This window comes from Stylophora pistillata, chromosome 4 (genome assembly GCF_964205215.1).
Source record: "Stylophora pistillata chromosome 4, jaStyPist1.2, whole genome shotgun sequence".
Lineage (NCBI taxonomy): Eukaryota > Metazoa > Cnidaria > Anthozoa > Scleractinia > Pocilloporidae > Stylophora > Stylophora pistillata.
In genome coordinates this window covers 9906158-9927116 of record NC_142522.1, presented here as the reverse complement: position 1 = coordinate 9927116, position 20959 = coordinate 9906158, and the positions used below count along the sequence as shown (strand labels likewise).

The following is a 20959-nucleotide window of genomic DNA, read 5'->3' as shown; positions in this document are numbered from 1 at the left end:
CATACCTGTAATGAGCTGCAGAATCATCATAATTTTAGGCGAGCTAGAGAAGTGATTGCGTGGCAATATACAGTCAAATGATATTTACGTTCTATGCAGTGGAAAAATTATCTAGATTTTTTTTCCCTCAGAACTAAGTATACAAGTCAACGATAATGGTGAGACCACAAAGCTTAGAGGAGGAGAGTGCATTTAAGAGAAGAAATGCAGCATCAGAATGACTAATGGCACACTTATTCCATGAACTGTGTTGTGTAACAACAAGAATAAACATGTTCTGAACTTTGTTTACCAAAAGGCAGGATGTACAGTGAGGTCCTCACCTGATGGAATCAGATCAATTTTTGGCTGATCTTGTCTAAGGTCACCTGTGAAAGACTCATGCTCAGCAGCCTCCAGCACATCTGACAGAGAAAAAAAACCCACTTGGTTGTCCTTTAATATGATATAATGCCTTTATTTAATATATAACATCTATTTACATCCAGCAAATTGGTAATTAGAATATTATGTAAGGTCCCAAATTCTGAGAATATCATGGTCACTACACTTGATCTTTAATCAAATTTGACTGAGAAAATAAATGATTTAAATTGACAACTGTACAACTAAAGAAAAGGTTTTTAGCATTTATTGGATAACCCTATTCTAGGAAAGGATCGAGAGTTGTATTTTGGAAGTGTCAGCCAAGCGCATTCAAGTGGTTTAATTTAAAAATTTCCAGGTCTCACTGTTGTAAATAGCAAATACAAAGGTCTGCTAAGCCTGGGTCAAGACGTTATTTTATATACTTATAAAATGATCTATTGATGATTGTGATAACAACTAAAAAGCTACATAAATAGACAATGTGTCGGTAAAACGTTCAGTAGCCGGCGCTGAAAATTGTCTCATTTTCAAGGCTACAGAAAATGGGAGTAATTTTCTTTTCTTCTTTCCTCCTTTTTTTTTTTTTAAATTCAATACAGATATGAAGGAAGGAAGGAATGACTGACTCTTCACCTAATGGAATTAGTCCATTATTTGGCCTGTTATTCATAGCTTGTCTAACGGGAGACTGCTCCTGCTCATCTGCTCCATTATCTGCAAAAAAGGACAATGATTAGTCATTTATAAGTTCTGAAAATAACTGACCCTCTCTCTTTTCGGCTTAGCTCTCAAACACTAGTTTCAGGAAGGTCCTGCCAGTAACTATAAATGGTACCTAACAAAACCAATAAATGCTGGGAATTTCTAACGAAAATTGAGAGGCTCTTTACATCTGCACCATGCCAGAACACGATAAGTCAAGAATGTGCACTTCTATGCTAAATATGGAAAAATTTGAGCGGGTTTCTTCTTTAGTGTGAATGCCTCTCCAGCACTAACTGAGCTCTCACCACTATCAACTAAGTACCATGGCCAAGTTGTGAAAGTAAGTCCGACCAGCCATACCTTGAACAGTTCCACCATTGTCCTCTCTTTCCTCAGGTCTTATCACGCATAGTGGCACATGTTCAGGTGAACCTACGACTGACAATATATATGTCGACTTATCACTATAAATAGCTGGTTTGCCAATTGGTAAAATGGTGTAATACCACAATTTTAACTTAATTTAAATTTAATTTAGTCCTTTAATGTTCACTGCATTAAGTTTTGTAGTGGGGAAGGACTGGAAAGGAATTCGAACATAGGAACCATTTGTGCTAATCCACCCTCCCACCCATCCCACCCCAGGGGAGGACATCCATCACACAGTAATCTCGTGTGTGGGAAATTAACATCTCCTACCCCAACCCTGCAGGAGACAGGACCTCCATTTATTCGTTGCTATCCGAGAAGACTAGAATATCTAACCATTTCTTGATGTTATAGAAAGGTAGTAAATTCTTCTCAATTATTTTAAGACCCTGAGTGTTGGTCTGGCCGGGGCTCGAACCCTTGACCTCCCGCACAACAGTCCAGTGCTATCCATTGAGCTAACCGGGAGGTGGTGTGATTTGTACTGATAGCTAAGATCCCTATAGCTAGAGTAAATCTGAGAAGTAGTTTTGTTTTATCACTTAAACATGGTTCAATTATCCCTAGTTAATAAGGGGTGCTAGTTGATTATGCCATCACCCTTCAAGAGATCGGTTCCTTAGATTACCCTTGAAGCATCTCTCCAAGAACATTCTATTCATTGGTTTCTTTTCGTTTTTGTTTTGTTTTGTTTTTTTTGTTTTTGTGTGTTTGAGAGAGAGAGAGAGTTTGAAATAACAAGGGGTTTTAGTTTAAATGTGTGAGTCTCACATCCATTTCTCAGATTAAATCGCATTACCTCTCACATACAATCTGCCTTGGATTTTCCAAACCAGTTTTTATTCAGGGTGGGTCTATTTTAGAAACTCAAATTTTATCTTTGAATTTATCATTAGTAATTAAACTTTCAATTCATGACAGTGTACTGAATAAATTTCCCTTTAACCTGGAAATAAGTCAAATGTTTTCAAAACAAAAAATCGTTGTGTTTTCCACTGACAACTGAGGAATCATTACTACATGGACATGACTTATCAGGTTACTACAATGTGATGTTGTGTTGCAAATTATTAAAAGGAATTCAGTGCCTAAGTTAATGCCCTAAGAAAAAAAGCTAAAAACAGAGTTTAAATAAGACTCCCTCTTACCTTCAGATTGCACTGGCGAACTATTCCTATGTGCGATGTATCTTTTAACTCCAAATACAACAGCAAAAATAAGCACTAGGGTAATCACTATGATTATTCCAACTATTATTTTTCGCTCCCTTGCAATATTTTCAGATGACGACGTAGGTCTCCTAATATTATCACTTGAAGTACTGTCTGTTTGATTTGCTGCAAAATTGTGACCAGGAAGAAGAGGATCTGCAGGTGACGTAGCATAAGTTCTAACAACACTCGCTTCTGTAGAAGTTTCTAAGGCTTTTTTGCAGAGTTTGTTTCGGTGGTTCTTGGGACACTGCCAGTCCTCTCCCATTCCAATTTCTTTACATTTCTTCATTCTTCCAGTTTTTTCGACATTGGGACAACAAAAATAGCATTCTTGACAGAAACCATTGTCATCGAGGAAATGTCTTTTTGGGCACTTGGTTCCGCATTTACGATTTTGCGATGGGGTGCACTGCTGGACGACGTTCCTTAACCCACAGTCATGGCAGGACCTGCAACTCTCAATGCCATGTTTGTCTGAATATGTCTTGTTCTGTTGGCACAGTTTGCATTTAATAGTGGTGTAGTTAGTGATCTTGGTACCACATTGTGGTATGAGTCCTAACCCTACCGGGCATTCAGGACAGGCTATACACTCCATTTCAGCCCCTGGATCATCTGGGTAATACATCAGGAAGTTTCGCGCCAGAGAACATCTTGTGGGACCCCCGGTTACAAATTGTGGCCACAAGACTGATACCAGGATTAGCTGAAATAAGGGAAAAACATGATGAGAAACACAATTAAGAGATTATGCCATTAAATGCAGCATAAAATTACTTTTTGCCTTGAGTCATAAAAACATTTCGGAAAAAAAATTTTGATTTAAATATGCTTTATTCCAACCACATCTGCCCATCAAGGTGTAGCCTGAAGAACAGGCATATGTTGTATTTTACAGGCGAATGGAGTCAACAATGTTGAAATCAATACCTTCCTTTAGCTTCCATTTGCATGAAAGCATATGGTATGTTATACATATAACTGGCATTTCTTGAGAGAAAATGTTGCTTTGTCATAATAGTCATATCTAATTTAAGTCCTTCATGTGGATTGTAGTCTTCGTCGTTCTCCATTGTTGTCTTCATGGCTTGATTGCCACACTAAAATTAAGGCATTCTCTGTACACAGGACTAAAAGAATAGACTACAATAATAACAGGGCTGGACACTAATGGTAGCCCACTAGCCACAGACTAGTAGAAATTCAGTTTTGGCTAGTGGTTTTCAATTTTCACTAGCCAGTTTGGCTAGTAAACAGACTGAAATTGTCGTAACATCTAAAAACGTCTAAGATGTCACTAGCCACTTGGCTAGTAAGTTGAAAAGTTATTGTCGAGCCCTAAATAATCTAGAAACAGTGAAGTCAATGTGAAATTTAAAGCATATCCTAGAGAATCAGAAAGAAAGTGATCACTTTTAGCCAACAAATCATAATGCACCTATAAGAGTTCAATTTGAATTGTTCTTAATCATTTTATATTAAACAATTTTATCCACGTATTTCCATATAATAATTATGAACCTCTGCACCAACTTGTAAACAGTTTTGTTTGGCACGAATTGTAAAAAGGTTTTTATTAAAATTTTGTACCTTCTAGAGAAGAAAAGAATAGAAAGAGAAACGCTCCTGAAAAAATTACAATTTTGAGAGAATTTGCAAAACTTTTTTGGCTCGGCATCTAGCATCTCAAACAACAACAGATTGCGCTGTGCGAAACCTGCCCCTCGAGGGACCTGGCACAAAGTTGGCCAATCTCAACATTAATTTGGACGCATTATTATTAAAGTTGTGTTAGCAGACATTTCAGACTCATACGGTTTTGTCAAACACTAATTTTGAATACTGATTGTTGACTGCTAACAAGAATAGGACAATCACAAGACTTTTGGAGGGTATATATACAGCTTATTTGTGGCCTGAGCAGCATCATTTGCGCCCAAGTGGAGCGAGGGTGCAAATGATGCTACGACAAAAGTCCTGTGCGCATGCCCGACAAAAGTCATGTGATTATTATTATTATGAATACACAAGCCTCCCAGTTATCTCAATTGGCTAGAGCGCCGGACTGTTGTGCGGAGCAACTTGTGGCTAAGCCTATCAGATGGAGTAGTTCAAGTAACGAATCGTCACCGGACACTAATTTTATACCAGAGCCCCGCGCGGAAACATTACCGACATCAAAATATGCTGATGACTGCCAACTGCACACATCTGACGTAGACCCAGTAGCCTTGGGACAGCAGATCAATCATGATGTACAAATAGCAAATAAATGGTTCGAAGACCATGGGATGAAAGCCAACCCCGCTAAACACCAAGGGATGGTTCTTGGCAAAACCGATTACCCTTTCTCCTTCTCAACCACAAGATGCCTAACACTTTTTGGAATAATTCTTGATAATGAAGTTAACTTCAAGGAACACATATCCTCTGTATGTAAAAAATAAATAATCAGTTCAGTGTCCTCAAAAGATTTGGCAAACTTATTTCTACCGAAATTATGCTTCGCCGTTATAAAACGTTTATGTTACCCCATTTTCACTACTGTTCTATGATATGGCACTTTTGTAACTCAGAGGACTCTGTTAAACTGGACACCTTAAATAGACGTCTTTTAAGATTTGTTTTAAAGGACTGGGACTCGAACTACGATGATCTTTTAGACAAGGCAGGTGTGTGTGGTTTAGCCAACAGGAGGATACAAAATATGATGATTTGTATATTCAACTGTCTCCATCTTGGTAAATATCCGTGCTATCTGACACAACTAATCAAGCTAAGATCTACTGCTTACTCCCTAAGGGGCACGAATATTTTATCACTTCCTAAGCCGTTTACAACCACATACGGTCTAAATTCTTTTAGCAATTCATCTGTTAAGTATTGGAACTCCCTCCCTGACCACTTTAGAAAAACTGTAGACTATAGCGAATTTAAGAGCAAACTGTCAGCGCACAATTTCTGTCAATATTACATTTATATCACATATTATTATATTAACGATTATTATATTATTATATAATGAATTATTTTTATCTTTTAACCTGTTCTTGCTGTAATTTTAATTAGGATCGGAGATACTAGCTTATAAGCTAATTTAAAATCCGAGGATAAATAAAGTTTATGTATGTATGTATGTATGTATGTATGTATCAAAATATGGACGAAAGCAGGCACAGGTCGAGAGAGACAATTTACGTTAGTTGGGACAAGATAGTTTTTTGACATAATATTTCGACATCTGTTTAAAATGATGTAGATTGATGTAGACAGGTAGCTTTGGTTGTATATATAAGTTTTAGGCTTCTATACACTTCGCATGTTTGGTAACAAATAATTAAAAGTCAACTAACCGACATGGAGTAGTTTTTTCCTTGCCAAAAAAAAAACAAAAACTGTGACCCTCCCCCGGCTGTGTATCAAACAGGTCTGACCCTCCCCAATTTGTAAAATATTTACTAATGACCCTCCCCTCCGAAGCCCCGGCTCACCCCCCCCCCCCCCCCCCAATAAAAAACGTACCTTCCCTAAGAGCAACAGCTATTGGGCTCCGCAAGTATCGTCAAGAAATCTGAATCGGATGAACCGAATCACCTCATAACAAGATTGCGAAAAGGGTCACAGCTGTTTGTACCACTGAGAAACAGGGAACAGATATTGAGAAATACTCACGTTGATGGCGCTCTTCATAGTCTTCGTGGCGCCAGGGTTGTTCCCGCTTCGTTCATTGCCCTGTGCAAAGAAAATAGCACTCATGCTAAGCCAATCTATGCTGAAAGTCTGCCAGTTGAGAGTTATTATGCTGACTACACAATTGTAAAATTCAAGGAGCGAGCACTCGCTAACTTACCATTGTGTACTACTAAGCTTGCGCCTTTTCCTAATCTGGGTCTTGAAAATTATAGCAATCTCGGAGGCAGATGGTTTCGTTGATAAAAACCTCTTCACCGTAAGGCGAGAACCTACAATATATTGCCGTTGGACCTTGATAACAGTCTTAATTAAATGATTGTCAATGGTTTCACCATGTTCCTTCATGCGAAGTTGCAATAAAACAATGACGTCAGAAGTGATTAGGAAGATTCCACGGCGGTGGTCATATGTCACGTCCGCAGTGTAAGTTCCGCTTTGATTCAAGTCGCAAGTTGACGGAAGTATCCTATTGTCCTTGTCCTGAACCCACAATTCTTCATCAGGAATAAATTGTAAACACTCTGATTTATATTCCTTACGATTCGCATCAGATCATCGAAGGTAGACACCCCAATTTCGTCCGTTGTGATTAGTTCGCATCGATCTTACGGAAAAGAAATATTGTAGAACACTTTTAGCTGGATAATGTCGTAGTACTAAACGAAAGCGAATAAACGACGACATGTACAGGCAGCAAAAGCGCGCAAACAAATACAAAGTAAGCTTAACACGTACGTTTGCCTTCCTTTCTTTCAACTGCTTTTTTAGTCACATGACCAAAACGATCGCCTTTGTCGCTAACGGCAACTGTTGCGCACGTGTTTTGGCAGTTCATACTTTCAGAGTCAGGTCATACATCTTGGGAGAAGACAAAACATATTGCAACTAACTAAATGTGATGAACACTGTGGCTTTTAGAAATTACACAACAGTTTTGCTTTTAAAAATATGCTTGTTCGACAGTTCTTATGTCATCTTCAGTACTAGTTGTAATTTACATTAAGTACAAAGTTCTAATCAGAGAATGTTTAGAAATACATTTGATAATAAAAATTAACGGTAAAAAACTACGACGTTTCGAAGTCTGCATGACCTCATTATCAAGTAAAATGTTAAAACTGATGTAAAATTGTAGCTCAGAGATTATATACAAATAAAATGTGATAACTTCATTAGAATAATGAGCGTTCATTGTTATTGATGTTTAGCATGTCAGATCGTGCAGTATATGTTTAAATAAATACTTTTGCACGTATTGAGTCAGACTGCGTGTTTAGCTTTGGTTTTTGTTCGCGAATGAATAACATTTCGTGAATTAGGCAGTCCATTTTCCCGCGGCATTTCTTGAGAACAGAAAACATTTCCTCTAGGCTAGTGGACGCTACACTGTGGGCTTCTTTCAGATGCTTGCCAATGACAGAGGCTTTATGTTCTTCTATGCGTTGATGAAGATGGCGTGTGGTATAACCGATATAATCCGCATCGCACGAATCACATTTAAAAGTGTAAACAACGCATTGGTGGTTAATTAAAGCGGGCTTCTCTTCTTGTATCTTGAGCTTTCCCTCGATCTTACGACTCGTGAAAACTGGTTGTAGGTCAGTTCCGATTTTCCGGCCAAGATCTTTCAGCTGATGTCTTACTGTGTCGGCCGATTTTTGGTCTTTAAATGGTAAAGTTATTCTGACAGGTTTTTGTGTAGCCGCGTCAAGTTCAGTTGGGGTTTCGTGACGGCTTTGGATCGTAGAACTCGTGTACCAGGCGATAGCTGAGTTGACGAGTTTCACTGGGTACTTAAGCTTAGTAAACATCCGCTTGAGATGCTGGCATTCCTTCGTAAAAGATTCTTTCGTTGATGACAGGCGGTAAGCTCGGTTCAGCATTGTATTCAGCAGAGATCTTTTGTAACGCTGATCGACATGGCTCTGGTAATGTAAGAGCAGTCCTGTATCAGTTGGTTTATGATATACGCTTGTTGTCAGGTGGCAACCGTTTTTCTCAATCATCATACCGAGGAATGGAAGCTTGTTGTTTTCAGCAATTTCCATTGTGAACTGTATGGCAGGATGGCATTCGTTCAATGTTGAAAGGAAAGCTGTTGCGGCTTGAATATTTGGCATCGTGGCTAATGTGTCGTCGACGTACCTTTTGTAGAAACTTGGTAACTTGTTGTTGCGATCCAGTTGTTCTTCAATGGAGCACAGGAAAACGTTTGCCATAAGGTAAAAGTTCGGTAAGACCTGTCTTTGTGAGGTTGAGACCATGCGTTTCATTAAACCAGTTGTTTTTAAAGGCTTTTTCAGCGATGATCTCAATAGTCTCGTCGATATGTGCCACTCAACGTGCCACTCGAATGAGTGGCACGTTGAGTGGCACATATCGACGAGACTATTGAGATGAGTGGCACGTTGAGTGGCACATATCGACGAGACTATTGAGATCATCGCTGAAAAAGCCTTTAAAAACAACTGGTACAAAGTTGTAGACAAAATGCTAATGGGACATAACAGCAAAGGAAATATGAGAATGTAAGCAATTAGAGAGAAAGTTCTAAATTAACATGATAAAGTCGATGATTTCAAGTGGGTTCTTTCCCACAGAATGTAAATAGCATTTTTTATTTTACATTGGAAAGTGGTGGATGCGTTGGTCGAAGATGCTAAAGCAGTCATTAGAACCTTAAGTTCGGCACTTCTAAGAATTTGTTAATGTCTGGAGATGTGAGGTCCTATCACTGACCAAACTCTCACGCATGCCTGTGGAGAAATGCTGAGGGATTTCGCCGAGACAGCAGGCATTACAGCCCGCACCGAAAGACTTGTAAGCCACACACGGACGGAGCCCACGAAGGATAAGATCTTTCACCCCAAACATATTACCAGTTTCAAAAGATGAGAAAAACTAACTATGTTGTTACAATATTCAGTTTGAGCAAATTAAAACATGCTGCTTCATCCGATCAAGATGGAGGCCATATCGCCAATGTATTCGGACTCGCAGTGAGCTTTTGGAATTCAGAGTGAAGTTTAAGAATTCGGAGTGAGATTTTAAAATTCGAAGTGAGTTTCAAGTAGAATTAGTGGGAGTGAGTTTTTAGAATTAGTCGGAGTGAGTTTTTAGAATTAGTCGGAGTGAGTTTCTAGAATTCGGAGTCAGCTTTTAGAATTCGGAGTGAGCATTTAGAATTCGGAGTGAGTTTTTTAGAATTCGGAGTGAGGTTTAGAATTGGGAGTGTAGTTTGGAATTCGGAGTACACTTCAAGGCCACCGTAACTACACCCTTTGAACTAGAAAATTTTGACTATTTGGGTAATTTCAATTTCAGATTTTTATATGTTATGTTCAAATGTTTTAGGGGTGTTTCAGACCGTAAGGTAAATTAGCGTGAAGCGAACCAACCGCATTCAAATATTTATAAATTGTGATGACGCTGAAACTATTCGGTATCGATCGTAACTACGCTTTCACGCATTAGTCTCTTAACCTCTTTTGAGACAGCTTTAAAATAATGAAATATTCCCTGAAGGAAAAATACTTCTAACAATGCAAACAGATCGATGATTGCAAAGAGGCACCCGTTTCATTATTTTGCACACTCGTACTCGCCTCACGATAAGCGTGTTCTCAAACAGAAAAAAATATCGTGTTTATCAGCTGTTTCAGCCCTCTTTTGCATGATGTCGAACGGTTTTGATCACTTTATGACACTAGAGGCTCACAATACCAAATATTGGTGAGTTGATGCTGTTATTAGTTGTTTTTTTTTTTTTTTTTTTTTTCTCGTCTGTTATAGTTATGATAACGGTAAACCTGGGTAGGATGGTTATGCAACTCAATAGGATCAGTACTGCATTTTTTCCGGCTTCCTAACATTCTTGCTGGAGTTTTTTTTTTTTTTTTTTTTGCCCCTTGTGGTTAGCATATACATCATAAATATTGCACTTGATGCCTTCAAAGACAACTTCGAGTAACTACTCCGTCAAACAAATATCGACCCTGGTTTTAGGTCGGTTTTATGTTAGAATAAAAAAGTGTTTTGAATAATCCAGGGCTAATAACCTATTCTGAAGCCTGTTTCCAAGCGTTCTGTCGGTAAAAGGGATCGAAATAGCAGGGGGCGGAGGAGTGATTTTGGTCAGTCGGACAGGTACACGAGCCGACCCAGACCTCTCCCGCTTTTCACTCCTCTGCTGCTATAGCCCAGTGTATACTGTCGCAATTCATTTTTATCACTGAACGCCTGAGAACAGGCTACCTATTTTGAAACAAAAGTTTTCAGAAATTTCAGCTTATCGAATAAGTCACTGATATGGCAAGGCACTGCTCCATCGAGAACTCTGTAGAATAGTAAAATAATTTTATAGACCATACGATAACGGACCGGAAGCCAGTGGAGCTATTTTAGTATGAGGGTCATACGATCAAATTTCCTGGAATACGTATCATTTCGAAATGCTTGAATGGATTGAAATATTGAAAGTAAACGTGTAGATAGACCATATAGCAGTGAGTTTCAGTTATCTAATTTCGAAGTAATAAAGGCATGAACAACGATTCTAGCACTCTCTTCATCAATTTACCTTCTGACTTTGGCGATATTTCTTATTAGATAATGAGAGGACTTGCAGATTGATTTTATGTGCACCTTGAGACATTTTAAGGCTAAAGCAACTGTAAAAAAATGACGCCAAGATTATGTGCCGAGATGGTATAACGGTCATGTTGCCAATCGAAGAGACTAAAGTGAACCTTGGACGATATCTTGGGCTGAAAAGAACAACTTTAGTCTTGTTTTGATTTAATTTGAGCTTGTTGTTACCACAGAATAAAAAAATATGACAATGAGCTTCTTGCTCAGTATGGTGCAGCGGAATGAAAGACTGATACATCATTACGTATAGCACTAATGTATACTTCAGAATTTTCAAAACTTTAACACTGTTCTGAATAACTTTGTAAGATTATGATATATTGCAGATGAAAATAAAACACTTATCTTTTAAATCATGACATTACTTCGACACAACGAGCGCTCTGATTGGTCAAAAATCTATCGTTCCATAGAAAACTGAAACATCTTCCCGTCCTGTCGAACCGAGCATCGAAATAAAGGCCTAAAACGTGGGAGCAATCAGTTAGTTTGTAGTTAACCTGCATTTTGAATGCGCCTCGTGGTTTACAAACTTTTCTCGTGTTCTCCTTACATCCCGCGTGGTTTATCAGCTAGTAAACTGATACAAAGTGTGTTTTTATTGCAAAATTAAACAGTTTCTAGCACAGTTTGACATTGTAAAATTTGCATTGACAAGGAATCAAATTACATGTAAACTAGTTTGATATTATGCTGTAAGCAATTAAATGATTAAAAAAAATGCACTTTGTAGTGATCATTGAAACAGGCAAATGATACAGAAACATAAATCATCCAAATAGCTCAGACAGTGAGGGAAAAACATATGAAATACTTCTTAACACATTAATTGGTGTCCACGTTGTTAATTGTTCATTCGCCAAACTGACCATCGAAATTCGAAAAGTGAAGTTGTTTCAGCTTTGTTTTCTTATTCCAGTTTTTTTGTTTTTGTTGTGAGCTTGTGTGTGTGTGTGTATGTGTGTATGTGTATGTGTGTGTGTGTATGTGCGTGTGTGTATGTGTGTGTGTGTGTGTATGTGTGTGTGTGTGTTTTCAATAAATAGAAGCACTCGAGGCTCTCTAACGGGTATGCCGCGACAAGGAATGACATTTTAGAAGCGTGTGACGTCTACCATCTGAGGCTAGTTTTGGGATGTCACGAAACGCATAGGGGTAGGGATAGGCTAGTTTTGGAATGTCACGAAACGTATAGGGGTAGGGATAGGCTAGTTTTGGGATGTCACGAAACGCATAGGGGTAGCGTCGTGAGACATGCAAATGAACGGTTAGGGAGAAGACTATCCTCAGGCTGGTTGATGGGCCATTTCTGGTTGCTCCAGTTCTGTACAGTTACGTGTCTCCCATGGCCAGTTACAAATGTAGCTGGCCACGTCAATTCTGCCACAACTAATGAGAGCTTCAGCAAATTTTTTGATCGAGGGCTCTGGTGTAAAAGTTTTCAATTTTCCTAGAAGACTTTCTGTGGGACTTCCATTTGCCAGATATTGAAGATGTATTAATTTCAGTTCTTCATCGGTAACTTTTAAGATTTGCCCCACCGCTCGCCAACTTTTCTCTGTTGATGTCTCTACTGGATCAAGCATCCTTTGAACGTCGTGCTGCGTTAACTTATTGTTATTTCTCAGATTAAACACTTTTGAGATTTTACAATCTGAAAAACAGAGTTTGTTTCGATAAATAACCAGGCTTTGTTACATTAAAGCTGTGACATGAGAATACGGTGAATATTATCTAAGGTCCTAAATTCTTAGAATACCATGGACACTAGATCTTTTATCAAATTTGACTGAGGAAATAGATTTTCGAAATTGGCAATTGTCCAATTTAAAAAAGGTTTTTAACACTGATTGGATAACTCTGTTCTAGGGTATGATCGAGAGTTGCATTTCGTGAGTGTTTGCGGAGCGCATTCACGTGGTTTAAGTTAAACATTTACAGGTATCACTGTCGTAAATAGCAAATGCAAAGGTCTGCTAAGGGTCAAGACGCTATTTTGTATACTTTTAAAACGGCGATCTATTAGCGATTACGATAACGACTAAAAAGCTACATAATAGACAAAGTGTCGGTAAAACGTTCAGTAACCGCCGCTCAAAATTGTCTCTTAAATGCCCTAAAAATGGGAGTAATTTTTCCTCTTTTTTTTTTCCTCTAAATTCAAGATAAATATACAGAAGGAAGGACTGACTCTTCACCTGATGGAATTAGTCCAATATTTGGCCTGTTATTGATGGCTTGCCGTCTAACGGGAGACTGCTCCTACCCATCTGTTCGATTATCTGTCAAAAAAAAAAATTAATAATGATCAATTATTCATAAGTTCCGAAAATAACTGACCTTTACCTCTTTTCCGAGCTTAGCTCTCAAACACTAGTTTAACTAATGTTGTAGAGCGTTTTCAAGGCTCGATATTTCAAGCATTTTTAGGTTTACCTTTTGTTTTATTAAGTCTCGCCTTTTCGCCCCTACGTGCTATTTTGATGAATCTATAGTTTTGATCATTTATTTTTAGTGTGTGCTTGAACTTGGCTCAGCACTTACCGTGCTAGACATTTTAATCCCTTGTTATGGTTGAGGATAACTAGTTTACTAGGTGGTCATGTTTGAGTTGGTAAAACTGACCTTGAGTTTTACCCACACTGAACATCCTGTTTGGAAGTTCCCACGGTTAGCTAACCCAAACATGTCTGTGATTTTTGTATTTAATACTGGAGCACTCCTTGCTGAAAGTAGTAGAAATAAGCAGTGGAACAAGAGAGAGAGAAAATTAGCTGAAGTAGAAGCAGCAGTATAGGAGAATAAAGAAGAAAATTACAGTCTCAGTACCTCTTGTTAATTTGCCAAGCGAGTGGTAAAACCCCTCAGCACTAAAGAAGAAAACAGTCACGCCAGTAACTATAAATAGTGCCCAACAAATACCAATAAATGTGGGAATTTCTAACGAAATTGAGAGACTCTTTACATCTGCGCCATACCAGAACGTGATAAATCAAAACTGTGCACTTCTAAGCCAAATACGGAATGACTTAAGCTGGGTTTTTTTCAGTGTAAATACCTCCCCAGCACTAACTGAGCTATCACCACTGTCAACGAGGTACCATGTCGAAAGTTGTGAAAGTAAGTATTACCAACCTTACCTTGAACAATTCCGCCATTTTCCTCTCTTTCCTCTGATCTTATCTCATATAGTGGCACATGTTCAGGTGACCCTACGGCTGGCAGTATATATGTCGAGTTATCACTATAAATTGTTTGTTTGTTAAATGATAAAATGGTGTAATACCACAATATCAAGTGATTTGTACGATTAGCCAAGATCACCATAGAGTAGATCTGAAAAGTAGTTGTGTTTTATCACTTTAATGAGGTTCAATTGTCTCTGGTTAATGAGGGGTGTTAGTTGGTCCGTGCCATCACCCTTCAAGATATTGTTTCCTTAGTTTACCCCCAAAGGATCTCTCCAGAAGCGTTCTATTCATTTTTTTTTCGCTTTTTTTTTTTGTGTGTTTGAGAGAGTGTGGAAGAGAGAGAGAGAGAGAGAGAGAGAGAGAGAGAGAGATAAAGAGAGAGAGAGAGAGAGAGAGAGAGAGAGAGAGAGAGAGAGAGAGAGAGAGAGAGAGAGAGAGAGAGTGAAATAAGGGGTTTTAGTTCAAATTTGAGTCTAACATATTTTCCCAGAATGAATTGCATCACCAATCAAATACAAACTACCTCGCATTTTCCAGACCGGTTTTCTTTTTAGGGTGCGTTTATTTGATAAATTCAAATTTTATCTTTGAATTTATCACTAGCATTTAAACTTTGATGACAGCGTATTGAATAAATTTCACTTCAATCTCGAAATAAGTCAAAAGTTTTCAAAACAAAAACCCATTTTTATTGTCCACTGACAACGGAGGAGACATTACTTCATGGACATAACTTATCGGTTACTACACTGTCATGATGTGTCGCAAATTGTTAATAAGAATTCAGTGCCTAAGATACTGTCTTCAAAAAGTTAAAAACAGTGTTGTCAAATATGATTATCTCTTACCATGAGATTCTGCTCCTGAACCATTCCTATTCGTAATGATTCTTCTAACTCCGTATACAACACCAACAATAACTAGGGTAGTCAGGATGATTATCATTACTATGGTTGAGGGTGATATGTTTGCCTTCTTTTCATTTGTTAGCAGTAAAGGCAAAGCTGTGTTTTCAGATGATGATGTAGGTTTTAGGATGTTCTCACTTGAAGTACTTTCTGTTCTATTTGCTTCAAAATTGTGACTAGGAAGAAAGTCCCGGGCGGAGCATAAGTCGTATCAACGCAGGCTTCTGTAGAATTATCAAAAGCTTCTTTGCACAGTTTTGTTGGTTCTTGGGACACTGCCAGTCTTCTCCCATCCCAATTTCTTTACATTTCTTCATTCTTCCAGCTTTTTCGACATTGGGACAACAAAAGTAGCATTCTTGACAGAAACCATTGTCGTCAAGGAAATGTCTTTCAGGGCACTTGATGCCACATTTACGATTTTGAGACGGGGTACACTGCTGAGTGATGTCCCTTAACCCGCAGTCATGACAGAACCTGCAACTCTCAATGCCGTGTTTGTCTGAATATGTCTTGTTCTGTTGGTACGGTTCACATTTAATAGTGGTTTAGTTAGTGATCTTGGTACCACACTGGGGTACGAGTCCTAATCCTAGCGGGCATTCAGGGCACGCTTTACACTCCATTTCGGCTCCTGGATCATCGGGGTAGTTTATCAGGAAGTTTCGCACCGGAGAACATCTTCTGGGACTCCCAATTACAAATTGTGACCCCAAGACTGATACCAGGATTAGCTGGAACAAGGGAGGAAAAACATTATGAGACACAAAATTAGAGGCGCGGCAGTAAATTTAAGTGCTTTGTTCAATTATTGCGCAGTAACGCTTTGCTTCCGTGGCGGCATGAGGACACAAGTTCATAACGTTTATTAAGTGATGATAATTCAGGTCGGCAGGTGATGAGTAAAATTTTTTTTTAAAGCAGATGTTGCATCTTTTACTTGCGCTGTTGTAGGGTGATTTTGATGAAAGGATGCCCCATGAAATAAAGTGGTCAACGTTATTTTCTTCAAGAGTCCAGATATGTTTGCTGAGTTCAGTAAAATTTCTGTATTTCACATGTCGGAAGGATGCGATGTGGTTAATGATCTAGTTTTAAAGCCGTTTTCTGTGAGTCCGATGTATGTTTCAGTAGTGCTGTTTTCCTTACTGACGTGCAACGGTGGCTAATTCGCTCCAAGTTAACACTTGTCAAGCACTTTACAAGAATCCGCGATGGAAAAGTTCAATATTGGCTACTCCCCAGCATCCGTAATCGACTGAGTGGTTTAAAGCCATTAAAAACCAACAACTGCACAGTTTAATTTGCTTTGACATCGAAGAATTCTACCCCTCTATCAGCCAGGACCTCCTAAACAGAGCACTCGACTTTGCCTCAGCCTACGACAACATCACCGACAGCGAAAGAAACATCATAACACCGGCTAAAAAGGCTCGATCCTTACGCATAAACAGCAACCTTGGTAAAAGAAGGGCGACACAACATTTGACGTCACAATGGGCAGCTTCGACGGCCCTGAAGCATGCGAGTTAGTGGGAAGTTGCCTTCATCCCGACACAAAAAACACAGAAACTCCACCGAACTCAGCCAACATATCTGGACTCTTGAAGAAAGCAACGTTTACCACTTTATTTCATGGCGCATCCTTTCATCAAGATCACCCTACAACAGCGGAAGTAAAAGATGGAACCTCTGCCTGAAAGAAAAGCTACTCATTATCTGCCGACCTGAATTATCATCACTTGATAAACGTTATGAACTTGTGTCCTCATGCCGCCACAGAAGCAAAGCGATACTGCGCAATAGGGACCTTAAGCAGTCAGGACGGCAACGCCAAGGAAGAATCCAATTAAAAAATGAATTTCTACTCTTAGTTAGAATTTCTAACATGGCTGCAGGAGCTTACTGTCTCATATGGCGCCACAGCTCAACTTCAGCATGACGTATAAAAGTAACGTTGAGTTCCAAATGAAAATTAAAATAGTTTGACGTCGCGGTTTCGGTTCGCAGACGACGCAAATTTTGGCGATTTTACGTTGTTGTTTTGCATAGGACGGCTAAGAAATGTACAAAGTTTCAAAACGCACGTGCTGAGCTATTGTTCTGCAATGAGATCTCTTGTTTTTCCACGTCCTCGTTGCCGTCGCCGTCGTGGTTGCTTAAGGTCCCTAATAATTGAACAAAGCACTTATATTTACTGCTACGCCTCTTAGGCAAATCTGTATAGTGTATAAACGATGGTTACGAATATTCTTGTCAATAAAATCCCCTGATGGGTGAGCAATCACGAAACAGGTTTGTTTATCAGGACTTTATTTACTAGGTGGTGCTATTTAACAACCAGCCAAAAGCCAATAACACTTCCAATTTTGGACTTTTCAATAGCCAACCACAAAGGCTTTGATTAAGAATCTTTGATCAGACTTTGACACTTACATGTAGATTATTTCCATAGCTTTGGTATGTCAAGTGGCATGATCAAAATAATTATTTTTCTGTTATAAATGGTAATGCTTTATCTGGTAATAAATTACTTTAGAAAGTAACTGAAAGTAACTTGGACAGAGATCTTTATTATACAAGTAGATGTATTTTTCTTGATGCAACATATTTCTCACTGTCTTGAGTGTAATGCATAGATCAATATAATGAACAATTTATTCTATTTAAGTATAATTATTTGGGGTGTACAGGGTCAGGGTTTCCCTCGTGTACAGAATTTGTTTAATTAAAATTAGCCTGTATCCGTAATTGGATCCTCCTTTGTCATCCGCTAAGTTGACTTCGGTCGTGTATCTTTAATAGATCCATAGTTGGGTTTCATATGGGGTTATAGGCTTCCCCTACCCTGTCACCTTGAAAGTTAAATTTACCGGGAGACCACGTCTCCGATCACGTAGAATCACATCTTCGATTGCCGTGTTGCCAGCATGGTTGTTCTGATAGTCTAGTGGTCATCACACCTGATTAGTAACAGGAGGGACCTGGGTTCAAATCCCGCTCAGCGCAAATTTTCTTTCAAACAATTATTCTCTATATATATAAGATATAATCATTATTTAAGTACTGAGATTTACTCGGTACCGAGTCACTTGATAAAAATCGTCTCTCTTTGATGAAAAGTAATTAATCCCACTGGTCAAACGATTTTCCTCACTGATGAAAAATATCGTATGACCAATCAGAGGCTGATACGATTCTTTTCACAAATGAGAAGAATCGTATCGGTTTTTCCCGCCTTCCTTTTGCAACGTTCCCTGCTTGCCCAGAATCATGGCTTCAAGGTTTGCACACATTAACTCAGTGAAACAATTTATCGAGGACCAAGAAATAGAATTTATCTCAAGGTTTTTTTAATGTTCCTCGACCACATTTCATTCACCTTGTTCGGCCGCAGATTATATACATGGGCTGCAAGCAACGTTGCTCTGTACTGTGAAGCAAGTTTTGTTTTCATTTTCCAGCCAGAGTCGCATTTTTGGTTTCTTTTAAGCTAATTCCGCCGCTTTTAAGTCTTATATTTCCACTATTGTCCGAATTGATTTTTCTTAGCTTCCGTATGTTTTGTTCTCATTAGAGCTTTAAACGGTCTACCTCAATTAGGACGGACTGGAAGGTGTAGGGAAACATTTCAACAGCTTATTATCGACCTCTGCACGAACTTGTAACTGAGTTTCGTTTGGCATGAATTATAGATAGGTTTTCGTTAAAATTTTGCACCTAGAAAAGAAAAGAATAGAAAGAAGAAGGTTCGTAAAAATACAATTTGAAAGAATTTGCGAAACTTTTTTGGCTCGGTTCTAGCATCTCAAACAACAACAGCAGACCGTGCGAAACCTGCCCCTTGAGGGACCTGGCACAAAGTCGGCCAATCCCAACATTCATTTGGAGGCATTGTTATCAAAGTCGCGTTGACAGACATGCGGTGGTATTAAACAATCATTTTGAACACTGATCTTTGACTGCTAACAAAAATAGATAAGCAGTATTACACAAGTGCAACAGACACTGGGCTCCAAAAGTATCGCCGAGAAATCTGAATCGAATAAACCGAATCAGTTCGTCACAAAATTGCGAAAAGGGTCACAGCTGTCAGTGCCCACGAGAAGCAGGGAACAGAAATTTAGAAATACTCATTTTGATGGTGCTCTTCATAGTCTTCATGGCACCAGGGTTGTTTTTGCTTCGTTTGTTACCCTGTGCGAAGAAATTAGCACTCATTCTTAGCCAAGCTTTGCTGAAAGTCTGCCAGTTAAGAGTTATCCATATGCTGACTAAGCAATGGTAAAATTCAAGGATCGAGCACACGCTAACCTACCATTGTATACTGCTATGTTTGCGCCTTTTTCTTAGTCTATATCTTGAAAATATGGCAATCCCAAAAGCAGATAGTTTCGTCGATAAAAAACCTTTTCACGATAAATTGAAAACCTAGAAAATATTGACTTTAGACCTAGATTAGTCTTATTCAAATGACTGTGAATATTTTCACCTCTGTTTAAGAGGTGATTTATGCGAATTCAATTCCTATGGAGGTTGCAAAAAAGAACAAATGACGTAATCGAACAACAACAAACATATGAAACATATGTGTGAACTGCGGTTGAGACGTATATGAGAACGATCCTTCGCAGTAAAGCACTATTTGAGCAATAGTGAAAATCAGACCTGAAAAAAATTTCAGGCCTGTACGGGATTCGAACCACTGACCTCTGCGATACTAGTGCAGCGCTCTACCAATTGAGCTAACAAGCCAACTGGGAGCAGGCCATCAAATTAATTCGATATAAACCCGTAGATGATAAATCGAACAACAACAAACATATGAAACATATGTGTGAACTGCGGTTATGAGACGTATATGAGAACGATCCTTCGCAGTAAAGCACTATTTGAGCAATAGTGAAAATCAGACCTGAAAAAAATTTCAGGCCTGTACGGGATTCGATTTTTTTTTTTTCAGGTCTGATTTTCACTATTGCTCAAATAGTGCTTTACTGCGAAGGATCGTTCTCATATACGTCTCATAACCGCAGTTCACACATATGTTTCATATGTTTGTTGTTGTTCGATTTATCATCTACGGGTTTATATCGAATTAATTTGATGGCCTGCTCCCAGTTGGCTTGTTAGCTCAATTGGTAGAGCGCTGCACTAGTATCGCAGAGGTCAGTGGTTCGAATCCCGTACAGGTCTGAAATTTTTTTCAGGTCTGATTTTCACTATTGCTCAAATAGTGCTTTACTGCAAATGACGTAATATCACTATCTAGAAGATACCACGGCCGTTGTCACGTCCGTGATAAGTTACGCGTTGATCTAAGCTAATTTCAGCATAACTACATCGTCATACTTGTATCTTGCGAATCAAAATGTTTGCTTATATCAAACAATTAAAGACACCCGTCGATAACGGAGGAAGGGATCTTTAGCTTTTCATCTTCCCAACACTGGGCAGAGGAAATTAGAGATGAAGTCAACTTCGATCTTGCGTAATTTCAGAGTAAGGTCATACATTTTGTAGGCAGACTAATTAGCATTGTGTTCATTATATGCAGGTAACCATAGTTAATAGACATCCCAAAAAGTTCTGACTTAATCTTATCTTCCAAGAAAGTGTAAAAACACCTGAGCAAATATACTAAAATAACTATTGCCTCAGGTTCGTTGAATACTGTTGACCAATCCCTTCAACTTCGAATTCATTTTGGGGATTATATTTAACAACATTCAATAGTTTCAAGATCACTGCAAACACAAGAAGAATCATGTTAATAGTAAATAAACAGTGCAGTCGAAGC

At 38.7% G+C, this 20959-nt stretch overlaps 1 protein-coding gene, 1 long non-coding RNA gene and 1 pseudogene across 4 annotated transcripts in view; 1 reads left to right on the top strand and 2 right to left on the bottom strand.

Annotated features, from left to right (window-relative positions):
* LOC148732384 (uncharacterized) overlaps positions 1–20959 on the top strand; it is a 94057-nt gene that overhangs the window by 42723 nt on the left and 30375 nt on the right. The window lies entirely within an intron of this gene.
* Positions 1017–7109, bottom strand: LOC148732390 (uncharacterized). The gene is made up of 5 exons (XM_088755795.1): positions 6568–7109; positions 6390–6449; positions 2652–3423; positions 1380–1512; positions 1017–1083 (listed from the first exon to the last, which is right to left on the bottom strand). The coding sequence occupies exons 1-4, from the start codon at positions 6568–6570 to the stop codon at positions 1385–1387; spliced, it is 963 nt and encodes a 320-aa protein (XP_088611921.1). The 5' UTR covers positions 6571–7109; the 3' UTR covers positions 1017–1083; positions 1380–1384.
* The window catches only part of LOC148732389 (uncharacterized), an 18390-nt pseudogene continuing 9072 nt past the window's right edge, over positions 11642–20959 (bottom strand).

Coding starts and splice junctions, on each gene's coding strand:
- LOC148732390 (XM_088755795.1), bottom strand. Junction 3,424..6,389: donor CTATGAAGAGCGCCATCAAC/GTGAGTATTTCT, acceptor CCCTTATTTCAG/CTAATCCTGGTATCAGTCTT. Junction 1,513..2,651: donor TTCGCCAGTGCAATCTGAAG/GTAAGAGGGAGT, acceptor ATATATTGTCAG/TCGTAGGTTCACCTGAACAT.